Source organism: Lissotriton helveticus, chromosome 3_1 (assembly GCF_964261635.1).
Source record: "Lissotriton helveticus chromosome 3_1, aLisHel1.1, whole genome shotgun sequence".
NCBI classification, from domain to species: Eukaryota; Metazoa; Chordata; class Amphibia; order Caudata; family Salamandridae; genus Lissotriton; species Lissotriton helveticus.
The window spans coordinates 49,704,230-49,716,741 of NC_136061.1; the positions used below are offsets into that span (position 1 = coordinate 49,704,230).

At 47.4% G+C, this 12,512-nt stretch overlaps 1 protein-coding gene across 2 annotated transcripts in view; it reads right to left on the bottom strand.

Moving 5' to 3' along the window:
- LOC144824395 (indian hedgehog protein-like) overlaps window positions 1-12,512 on the bottom strand; it is a 52,122-nt gene that overhangs the window by 19,669 nt on the left and 19,941 nt on the right. The window contains exon 2 of one of the 2 annotated variants that reach the window (XM_078683503.1): window positions 7,147-7,212. The exons of the other annotated variant lie outside the window; for it this stretch is intronic. Coding sequence (XP_078539629.1) covers window positions 7,147-7,212 — 66 coding nt within the window. The remainder of the gene's footprint in view (window positions 1-7,146; window positions 7,213-12,512) is intronic. 2 annotated transcript variants of the gene reach the window in all.

Sequence of the window (12,512 nt, forward strand, 5' to 3'; positions counted from 1 at the left end):
GGCAGAGGGAACGGGGCAAGGACAACAAATCAACCATGCAGATTAGGCAAAAGAGGCTGTCAATCAATCAATCAGTACATTTATAGAGCACGCTACTCACCCAAAAGGGTCTCAAGGCACTGAAGGGAGGGGGGCGGGGTGCTGTTACTGCTCAAAGAGCCAGGTCTTGAGGTGTTTCCTGAAGGTGAGGTGATCCTGGGTCAGTTGTAGGTGGGCGGGGAGGGAGTTCCACGTCTTGGCCGCCAGGTAGGAGAATGATCTTCCTCCGGGGGTGGTTCTGCGGATCCGTGGGACGGTGGTTGGGGCGAGGCTGGCGGAGCAGAGTTTGTGGGTTGGAGTGTGGAACGTGAGGCGGTTGTTGAGGTATTCGGGGTCTATGCCGTGGAGTGCTTTGTGTGCGTGGGTGAGGAGCCTGAACGTGATCCTTTTGCTGACGGGGAGCCAGTGCAGGTCTCTCAGGTGGGCTGATATGTGGATGTGGCGAGGGATGTCGAGGATGAGTTGTGCGGATGCGTTCTGTATGCGCTGGAGTCTTTTCTGAAGTTTGACTGGTTCCTGCCTATAGGGCGTTCCCGTAGTCTAGTCGGCTGGTGACGAGGGCTTGGGTGACCGTCTTTCTAGTTCCGGTAGGGATCCACCGGAAGGTCTTACGGAGCATGCGCAGAGTGTTGAAACATGAGGATGAGATGGCCTTGACTTGCTTGGTCATCGTGAGAGAGGAGTCCAGGATGAATCCCAGGTGCGTGCATGGTGAGTGGGTGTTGGTGTTGTGCCCAGTGCTGTGGGCCTCCAGGAGTCGTCCCAGGCGGATGGGGATGGTCCGAGGATGAGGACCTCCATCTTGTCTGAGTTCAGTTTCAGACAGCTAAGTTTCATCCATTCCGCGACGTGTTTCATTCCATCCTGGAGGTTGAGGTTGGCGGTGGCTGGGTCTTTGGTGAGGGAGAGTATCATTTGGGTGTCGTCGGTGTATGAGATGATGTTGAGGTTGTGTTTGCGTGCAATGGCAGTGAGGGGGCTCGTGTAGATATTGAAGAGGATTGGGCTGAGCGATGAGCCTTGGGTTACGCCGCAGATGATCTTGGTGTCTTCGGAGCGGAAGGGAGGGAGGCGGACTCTCTTGGTTCTGTTGGAGAGGAACGAGGTGATCCAGTCCAGGGCTTTACCTTGGATCCCGGCTTTGTGGAGGCGGCTTATTAGGGTGCGATGGCAGACTGTATCAAAGGCGGCTGAGAAGTCTAGGAGGATGAGGGCGGTTGTTGCCCCGTTGTCAAGCAGGGTCCTGATCTCGTCGGTGGCTGCGATGAGGGCGGTCTCGGTGCTGTGGTTCGCTCGAAATCCGGACTGGGATGGGTCGAGGGAGCCATTAGCCTTGTGGAATGTGGTCAGCTGTTTATTGACGATCTTCTCGATAACTTTTGCAGGGAAGGGAAGAAGAGAGATGGGGCGGAAGTTCTTGAGGTCTTTAGGGTCCGCTGTGGGTTTCTTCAGTAGGGCGTTGATCTCTGCGTGCTTCCAGCTCTCTGGGAAGGTGGTGGGCACGAGGGAGTTGTTTATGATGTTCCGTAGGTGGGGTGCAATGATGGTGTCGGCTTTGTTGAAGATGTGGTGAGGGCATGGGTCGGAAGGAGAGCCAGAGTGGATGGTGTTCATAGCGTGGGTGGTGTCTCCAGTGCTGATGGGAGTCCAAGCGCTGAGGGTGGTTGTAGGGGCGTTGGTTCGGTGGCTGGGGGCGGAGTCTGGGCACCGAAGCTGTCGTGTATATCGGCGATCTTGCGGTGAAAGAACGTGGCGAGGGAGTTGCAAAGGTCTTGCGACGGTGTGATGTTATTGCTGCTGGCGCTTTGGTTGGAGAGCTCTTTTACAATGCTGAAGAGTTCCTTGCTGTTGTGTATGTTGTTGTCCAGCCGCTCTTTGAACGATGTCTTTTTGGTGGTGCGGATCAGCTGGTGGTGTTTGCGAGTGGCGTTCTTGAGGGCTGTCAGGTTTTCTGTCGTCTGTTCGCGGCGCCAGGTTTTCTCGAGGGTTCAGCAGGATTTCTTCGATTCTTTGAGGTCGTCAGTGAACCATGTGGTTTTCCTGTTGCCGGGCTTTCCTGGAGGGTTCTTCAGTGGTGCAAGAGCGTCGGCACAGTTGATGATCCACTGTGTGAGGTTGCGGGCTGCGTCGTTGATGTCAGCAGCGTTGATTGGTGGGTTCTGGCTCAGTGATGTGGTTAGCTGGTCTGTGGTGACTTTGCTCCAGCATCTGCGAGGGATCTGTTGCGGGCGGTGATGGGATGTGGTCTTCTTAAAGGTGAAGTGGATGCAGCTGTGGTCGGTCCAGAGTAGTCCGGTGGAGTGGCTGAAGGCAACGTGGCTGCTGGCAGAGAAAATGGGGTCGAGCGTGTGGCCTGCGTAGTGGGTGGGGATGTTCACCAGTTGCTTGAGTCCGAGGTTGGCGAGGTTGTCGAGCAGGGTGGTGGTGTTGTTGTCATTGTTGTTCTCCAGGTGGAAGCTCAGGTCCCCTAGGAGGATGTAGTCTGATGAGGCGAGGGCATGTGGGCTGATGAAGTCTGCGATGGCTTCACTGAATTGTGTGCGTGGACCCGGGGGTCTGTAGATGAGGGTTCCTCTGGGGGTGGTCTTGGGGTCGGTGTGGATCTGGAAGTGTAGGTGTTCGGCGGTGGTGAGGGCATCTTCGAAGTTGGTTGTGACGCCGATGGTGTTCCTGTGGATGATGGCGATTCCTCCTCCAGTTTGGTTGACGCGGTCCTTTCGAGTGATCTTGTAGCCGTTCGGGATGGCTGTGGCGATGTCGGGGGCTGAGGAGGCGTTCATGCAGGTTTCTGATAGGAAGGCGATGTCTGGTGCTGTTGTGTCGAGGAGGTCCCAGAGTTCGACTGAGTGCTTGTGGACGGAGCGGGTGTTGAGCAGGATGCACTTGAGGTGGTTGTTGTTATTGCCTGGTTGGGCGGTGGGGTGCAGGTTCGGACGCAGGTGAATTTGCAGACTTGGCAGGTGAAGGGTTCGTGGGTGCGCTTCGGGGTGGCTTGGTAGCAGGCAGATGGTCGGCCGGTGTTGAGTCCGTAGAGGGTGGTGGTGTCGTATCTTTGTTGGGTTTCTTGGTTTCGGCAGGGGCCAGGGGTTCTGGCGCTAGGCGCGGACGGGCGCAGACGGGCTCACGTTTGGCGCGCCAGTGGCGCGGCCGCTGCGCAGCCTTCATATGAGGGGATGTGGGAGGGAGGAGCAGCTGGGAGGCGGGAGCGGGTGGCGAATGAGAACCAGGGGGGCGGGGACGCAGGGGCGGGAAAGTACGAGGGGGTAGCGGGGGTACAGAAGGCAAAAAAGGGGGCACAGAGGGACAAGGGTAATGGGTCACACAGTACAGCGGGGCAAAAGCACACAGTAAACAAAAAGGAAATACAGTTGGCAACAACAATTGACAATAAAGACCAACTGCAGTGGTGGTAACGCGGCGGGCAGAGGCTGGGCACAGGAGCGAGCGAGAGGTAGCAGTGAAGTCAAGGGCACACAGGAGGGCTATGTGGTGGCTGAGGGAGCCACCTACCTGGTGACGGGGTCAAGGGTTACTCTCTTCACCACCGCAGGGCCTCCATATGAGGGGAAGTGGGAGGGAGGAGCAGCTGGGAGGGAGGAGCGGGGCGGCGAATGGGAACCGGGGGGGCGGGCCGCAGGGGACGCAGCAGCGGGAAAGTACAAGGGGGGAGCGGGGGTACAGAAGGCAAAAAAGGGGGGCACAGAGGGACGAGGGTAATGGGTCACACAGTACAGCAGGGCAAAAGCACACAGTAAACAAAAAGGAAATACAGCTGGCAACAACAATTGACAATAAAGACCAACCGCAGTGGTGGTAACGCGGCGGGCAGTGAACGGGCACAGGAGGCAGCGAGAGGCAGCAGCGAGGTCAAGGGCACACAGGAGGGCTGTGTGGTGGCTGAGGGAGCGACCTACCTGGTGACAGGGTCAAGGGCTGTGGCAACATGAAAGACCATTGAGGTCAGAAGGACAATGCAGTGGCAGTACAACCATACATGCCAACATACCAGTTTCAGACCGGAAGGGATTACAAACTTGGTTATTCACCATGTGATCTGGTTTGCTCTTGGACTAGCGCCGGTACACTCCTTGGAGCATCTGTGTGGCAGGTCCATGGAATATGATGGGCAAAAAGGAGGGAGCAGGGGCAGGCACACAGACATCGGAGGGCACGTGGAAGGACAGCAGGGGGCACAAGCTAAGCACAGAAGATAAGCAGGAGAGCAATGATGAGGCACAGAATTGGGCAACGGAGGGCAGGAGGAGTGGGCAGGGACATCAAGCTTAACGGAGGGCAGTGACAGCAATTCAAAGCATGCAGGATAGGAGGGAGGGGGCTTGTACATTTATTCAGACAACAGAGGGTAGGGACGAGGTGGAAGAGGCAGCAGGGAAAGGAAGTGGCAGAACAATAGCCACAAATGGCTGTAATGAGGGAGCAGGGTCATACACTTGGACAATGGATAACAAGGAAGAAGGGCAGGAGCAGCAAGCTTGGGTGGGGGCATCACAGTGCCAGGCCCTGTGTTTAACCCCCACTGTGAATTGCAATGGGTATCATACATAATGTTAAAAAAACCTTAGAAATTAACTGAAAAAAAACAATGGTTGCAGGGTTGTTATACTTGGCAAGCAGAATTGAAAAAACCTTACAAATTCACTGAAGAAAACAAAGGTTACAGGAACGTACAAAACCAGTGAAATTCAACAGTTATAGTTACCTGAACTAACTATAATGTATGCCCCCACAATGCACTGCTTATGACCTCACATATTAGATCAGTCATGACATGGTCAGTGGCATTACTCATAACATAGCTGATGACATCTCAAATGACATCACTAAGGTACTACAAAAGTACCATATATGCCCAGACATACAAATTTGGTTTCCTATAATGTCTCAAAAACTAATGAACGGATTTACACCAAATATGTAATAGGGTGATCTCCGGAACAGAATCTATCTTTCTCCCCAACTTTGTGTAATTCTTTCCTGCGGTTTAGGCTGCAGGAGTGTCTAAATATTCTAAGTAATTAACTTGGGAATCACACTTTTATTTTACCTTCTCCTTTTTCTATACCCCCAAAAATTTCCATTCAGAGTTAGAATCAATGGGACACTTTTATGGGAACATTTTGTGAAGATTTATCAACCGGCACAAAGAATAGAGGCAAGTCTAGAAACACTAAAAATTCCCTCGCCATCCAATAACCCATACCCACAGTAACGCCTAAAAATTTCCTTGCCAATCTAAAATCCATACCCACCGTAAACCCTAAAAATTCCCATGCCACCCTAAACCCATACTCTTGCTCAGAAGCCTGTGTTGCTGAGTATTCCTTTACCTCCAGCACCACGGCCCTCAAGATCAGGCTGAGATCCTCTGATGATCTCCTCTGACGATCACCCAGAGGGCATTGACCGCATCCTCTACCTAACCACCCACCCCACGGGGAACTCTGGTGACACTACTCTACACTATACTGGTCTTGTCTTGCTATGGGGGTCTCCAACTGCTTCCATCAATCATGGGCCTGGCCACTGGACACTGTTGATTTTCTCCTACGCCACGTCCTACCATTGTTTCTATGTAGTCTGTTGATTGGATGCTCTTTTATTTTTTGTATTCTTACTTTCAATATTTGGACTCATGTGCGGGCGCTTCTGCGTGCACCGCCCAGTGGCGATTGTTGTTTACTTTTATAAGTTATGCTCTGAGACTATACATGACCATTTGAGGTAGTCCAGAGCCCTTGTCACTTACACATCTGCATTAAGGAGGGGGGGGCATACATGGATGGGACACAGCCCATCGTGGGTGAGTCGGTGGCTGTAGGTGTTAGTGAGTGTGTGTGTGTATGTGTAGGTGAGTGGATGTGTCAGTGGTATATGGGTGAGTAACTGGGTATATTTTGTCCTGACACTCTAATATTGAGTCAACAAGGACTTTTATTTAAAAGTTAAATACTACAGTGCTTCATTTGTTCACTTCTGTGACCCAGCCTGGCCCCTAAATATTACTGAGCACTGCTCATTATAAGGCTCTTCTATCTGCAGCCTGATGATAATAACATAAAGTAAACACATCCTTCCCTTAATGTTAAACCAAAAATTTGGCCCTGTGCTTATTTAAAAATGAACTCAAGGCTGCAAGCTACTTTGAAGGTGCCTGGGAACTAAGGGGCATATTATCAAGAAACAGCGTTAACATTATCGCCGCTTTAGCGGCAGAAAACTGCTACTAAAGCGGCGATAATGGGCTTGAATATATGCCCTTGTGAATTCCCATAGAAGCCCATGTTCTGGTGTTAACCTGGGCTTCTATGGGAATACTCTATGGTGTATTATCAAGCCCATTATCACCGCTTTAGCTGCAGTTTTCTGCTGCTAAAGTGGTGATAATCTTAAAGCTGTTTCTTGATAATATGCCCCTCCTAGTAGCTCACAATCGACTAGTTGGAGACACCAGCTATAGGACAGTGTTTCTTTACATTTTTACTTCTGTGGACCCCCACTTAATCAGTACTGGAACCCGGGGACCTCCACAGAGTCATTACTGCAAGCCAAGGACCGCGGCCTATTTATTTTCTCCATGATTTGAATGGCGAAACAATACACAAAAAAACCTGAAACAAGCATTCATCAAACAAATACACAAGAAATTCGGTATTTATTTTAATTCATAAACAAATATACAAAAAGAATAAACATGTTATAGGAAAGTGGGAGCTTTTTATAAATTCAATTGAGGCCACGCATCATCCTTACTATATTCTGTGTGATGCACTTGCACTGCTCCCACAATTCAATCTGAGGATGCAAAACTTCATTTTTAACCATCGAATTCAAATTCCTACATATTTACAGAACTTTTTAAAATTTCAATTGTACCTTTTATTTCTTTATTTATATTAACTTTACTGATCTGTTAATATTATTTCATTTTCTAAGCAATCACGGACCCCACTACTTGGGCTTTGCGGAGCGCCAGGAGTCGCCGGACCACAGGTTGAGAACCACTGCTATAGCATAGTGCTAGGGCAGACATCATCATGTTACTATTACCAAGAAACCATTCAGCAGTAATTGAGAAGCAAAGTGTACCTGGTGGGGGGCTCGAAGGTGTTGAGGGTTGAGGGCTTGTGGTGGGCGTTGATGGAGGGTTGTATCCTGTTAAAAGCACATACATACAATGTCAGTGGTGCAAGGGCAGACAGGCTTCAACAATACCGACCTCTAAGTGTAACATTAAAATTACTGATACAAAGAATAACCCCCCCATGAGATTGACAGATGCATTACCTACTTTTAGAAAATACTAAAGGGCAAATCTTTCCTGTGTGACAGGTACCTCTAAAGTAAAATCCCAATAAACTTATACTTAAAAATGCTTAGACATTTGATTCTGTGTGTGTCTCATGCCTCTAGGCTCATGCTTACCCTGCTACTTACCTCTAACCCTTCCATCCATTTTTTTAAAGTCTCCACCTGGTGATGGGTGCTGATCTGTGAGCCTACTGAGATGGGGCAGGAAGTGGTCCGGTCTTCCTTGCCCGACATATTGTCCTTATTCTTTAGCAAGGGTTGAGGCCTTTCTAATATGACGACAGACAGTGAACAGGGGCATAGCTTAGTCACTCATATTAAGGGGGTGTGAGACTGAAGCAAGCGTAGTGTACTCAACTAAAAAAGGCAGTGGGCGACCTGGGGCTGATACGCATTGAGACTGAATTAGTAGAATTCGTTTGGCATTTGGAAAAGGAGGACCATTCTTGGTAGCATTAATAAATATATGTACAACCATAAACTTGCAAAATAAATTTGCGCCCCAGAATATACTACAAAGGGATGTACGTCATGACAACGCTGGCCTTTACACCGCGCTGCCATTACGACGCATCCATTACAACGCAAGTCGTTACAACGACTTGCGCTGTAGGCGCTGGATTTTGGAATAGTATGATTTACTATTCCAACTCCAGCCTACGCGACAGTATGGAAGGTGTTGGAATAGTAAATCTACTATTCCTTAGTATCTAGCGTCATCCGGCGCAAGTCGTTGTAACAACTTGCGTTGTGATGGCAGCGTTGTAATGGCAGCGTGGTGTAAAGCCCGCGTTGTCATGGCTGTCTCCCACTACAAAGACCAGTTGAACAATAAATCAGTTCTTGACAATTTTGGAAGCAATGCACATTACACTGTGCGGCTTTTACAAAGTGGCATCATGCAATAATTCAATCATACGGAACACACTATCATGTAGGCACATGCGGCAGAGCATTGTTCCACTCCAGTACTATGTTAAATGCTTTGAGTGAGTGATTGAAGTTTGCATATTTTGTAACTACCTTCTTTAAAAGAGATCATAGTTTAAAAATGGCCAATGCAATGGATCACTGACACAATAGCTTGGAAAACAATGTCATTGACAAAATTATTGTGTTAAAACATTGTTTACCATAATATTGTGCTCTTATATGTATAATGGTAAGTGCACAACTATCGGAAAACAATATTGTTGGCACTAATTTAGTCAAAAAATAGACAAAAATATCGCTTTTTAAATATAAATAGAGTTTAAAGTAGTGAATGCTAAAATGTTAATATATAAATGTACTTTGTAGTATGTAAATTAAATATATTCCACAAATTTTTAAAACTATATATAAATATATACTTATATAAACACATATATATCTGTTTCCATTTACGTATATATCTATATATCTATCTATATATATATATATATATATATATATATATATATAGATATATATATATATATATATATATATATATATATATATATCAATTCATTAATTTCGGCAGACGCCGAACGCCGCCTTGACTCATCCTCTTCGTGACAGGGGCTCGTGCTGGGTGGCGAGCCCTTTCATCAATTCCATGATCCACACAATACTCCTCGCATCCAAGGTTGTATGAAAAAGCACGAGCCCAAAGTTGCATCCAAAAGATTTTATTTCGTAACTGGCAACAGATAGATAACTCGACGCGTTTCGGGAGATTTCCCTTGCTCACGAGTCAAGTTGTGTGCACTTCATTGGTTTAAATAAAAAACATGTGACAAAATAACATAAATGTTGTTGCCAGTTACGAAATAAAATCTTTTGGATGCAACTTTGGGCTCGTGCTTTTTCATACAACCTTGGATGCGAGGAGTATTGTGTGGATCATGGAATTGATATATATATATATATATATATATATATATCCACACGATCAGGAAGCACAATGAGGAATGCCTCAGGAAGCTTGAAATTAAAGTTCATTTATTAAGCACTCGAGCACTTGCCAACAGCTCCCAAACAGGAAACCACAGGCTCCAATATAACTGCTCTGCCAGACGCGTTTCCGGATATTAAATCCCTTCATCAGTGGCACAGACGGAAGTGACAACTTCGCATTCAATTATAAGTACCTGCCCATACGGGCGTGGCGTTTCCCAATGTCTCATGGTTTATGTAGTTTATATCCCAAGTGGGTGCGAAGTTCTCTGCCGTGATAAAATGCAAATAAGAAAACCCAAGTGGATCGAAACTCTGGGTTCGGCGTTGTAGCTGCAACTGCTTTTCAGTGTTCAAGGGCGAACTTTGCGCAGGCTCCGGTCCAGAATTGGGACCTGCGCCGCTTCCTCCTGTTGATTCCAGGCTCGAGAAGCAAGCCTGGACAGACCCGCAGATTACGGTGGGCCTCTCCCCGTTAGGCGTGCAAGCCCCAAATTATCCACACGATCAGGAAGCACAATGAGGAATGCCTCAGGAAGCTTGAAATTAAAGTTAATTTATTAAGCACTCGAGCACTTGCCAACAGCTCCCAAACACGAAACCACTGATGAAGGGATTTAATATCCGGAAACGCGTCTGGCAGAGCAGTTATATTGGAGCCTGTGGTTTCGTGTTTGGGAGCTGTTGGCAAGTGCTCGAGCGCTTAATAAATGAACTTTAATTTCAAGCTTCCTGAGGCATTCCTCATTGTGCTTCCTGATCGTGTGGATAATTTGGGGCTTGCACGCCTAACGGGGAGAGGCCCACCGTAATCTGCGGGTCTGTCCAGGCTTGCTTCTCGAGCCTGGAATCAACAGGAGGAAGCGGCGCAGGTCCCAATTCAGGACCGGAGCCTGCGCAAAGTTCGCCCTTGAACACTAAAAAGCAGTTGCAGCTACAAAGCCGAACCCAGAGTTTCGATCCACTTGGGTTTTCTTATTTGCATTTTATCATGGCAGAGAACTTCGCACCCACTTGGGATATAAACTACATAAACCATGAGACATTGGGAAACGCCACGCCCGTATGGGCAGGTACTTATAATTGAATGCGAAGTTGTCACTTCCGTCTGTGCCACTGATGAAGGGATTTAATATCCGGAAACGCGTCTGGCAGAGCAGTTATATTGGAGCCTGTGGTTTCGTGTTTGGGAGCTGTTGGCAAGTGCTCGAGTGCTTAATAAATGAACTTTAATTTCAAGCTTCCTGAGGCATTCCTCATTGTGCTTCCTGATCGTGTGGATATATATATATATATATATATATATATATATATATATATATATATATATATATATATATATATATATTAGAACTGGGGGTCTCTAGTTGGCAGAGGTAGGTACCTTAGACCAAGTAGGGACCCTTGCTTCTAGTCAGGGTGAAGGAATAGCCCTCTGAGATAACCCCTGCTCACCCTCTAGGTAGCATGGCACGAGCAGTCTAGGCTAATCAAAGGCAATGTGTATAATATTTGCACTTAACACAACAATAATCCCCAATCCACCACAAACTGAGACCACACAGGTAAGTATATTTTATAAAAATATATAGCTTTATCTAGTTTCAGCATGGTAAATACGATAGTTGCACAATAATCACTTTATCACTCAAAGGTTGCTCTTAATCTTAATGGTTGCAGTACTTGTAAATAGGAAGTTCTTAATAAAAAGGATAGTCTCAAGTCTCTTGTGAATCAGTCTCCAAAATAAGCAATGTTGACTTACTTCAGAAACATGTGTTCTCAAAAACGAGCATTCCAAAACAATGCTGATGTAAAAATGTGCCACAGGAATCAGGGTTCGAACTAAGCACTACTGGCTGACTTCCGGCACATACGCTCACAAAACGAGCAAGGGATCACTGCCCACGTGTACTCTTACTTGCGGGCCTCAAGCGCTGCAAATGCGCTCCTTCGCGAGGCTCCCGGGACTCTTTCTTTCCCCCGGGACAGATTCCAACCCCCTCCTCCGGGGGTTCTGCAGCCCCCGTCACACCCAGACCAGACAGGCATTCCACAAACCCAGGCACACAGAAAGGTTTAGACAAGAGAACAGCCACTTTCTAAAAGTGCTATTCTCCAACACAGGATTTAAAAACAACCTTCACTAAAAGATGTGTTATTAAATTCTGAGTTCAGGGATATCTTTCACTCATGTTCCATCTTGTTCCTATGGGGAGATAGGCTGGTATCCCATGGGACCAGCCTCCTAAATGTTACTCTATGGAGCAAGATAACCTTACAGCAGTGAGCGCACAAAATGGCTGCTGCCCACTACCAGAGCATGTGACCTGCACTAGTACATGCTCTACCTTATCCATACACTGCACCCTGCCCAGGGGGGTACCTTGAGCCTTCCATAGGGGTGACTGATGTGCCCAGACAGGGAAGGGTTAGGCCCAGCCAGTGGTGATACTGGCCAGGGGGACAGGCAGTCACTGACTGCACACAGGCCCTGCACTGGCAGGCCTGAGTCACCTTTTTAGGGCTACTCATGTGGGTGGCGCAATCTGCGCTGCAGGCCCACTAGTAGCATTTGTCATCACCAGCCCTGGCACACATAATGGACTTCATGGTGATGCAAATATGCCAATCAGGTATATTTAATCAATATGGCAATTTACAGAGGGAGCACTTACACTCTGACACTGATCAGCAGTGGCAGAGTGTCCAAAGCATCTAAACCAGCAAAGACGAAATCCAGCACAGCATCAAAAATACATGAGTCAGAGGCAAAAAGATGGGGGAAGAACCACGCCAAAGGTGTCAGGTCTAACAATATATATATATCTATATATATATATATATATATATGAGGTACGTGGTGTTCCCGCGATGAAATAAACAGCAAGAGCAATCACTGCCAAATAGCAAACAGGAACAGCGAGACCCAGAGAAGGTGCAAATGTTTTTATTGTATATTAGCCCAGCACCAGTCCGCCATGACGCGTTTCGGCTAGAGATAGCCTTGATCACATGACATATATATATATAGGTAGGTTGTTATAGTTAGAACCTATCCAGGTCAGCTCATATCCTGAAAGTTTGGGGGTGATTTGTCAAGCGGGGGCTGAGAAAAAGGGGGTCCCAAAACGCGTTTTCCCCATGTTAATTTCCAAAGGAAATTTGGACACGGGCCAAACTGCTGAATTAAATTAGCCCAAATTTGGCAAAAAGGTAGAGCT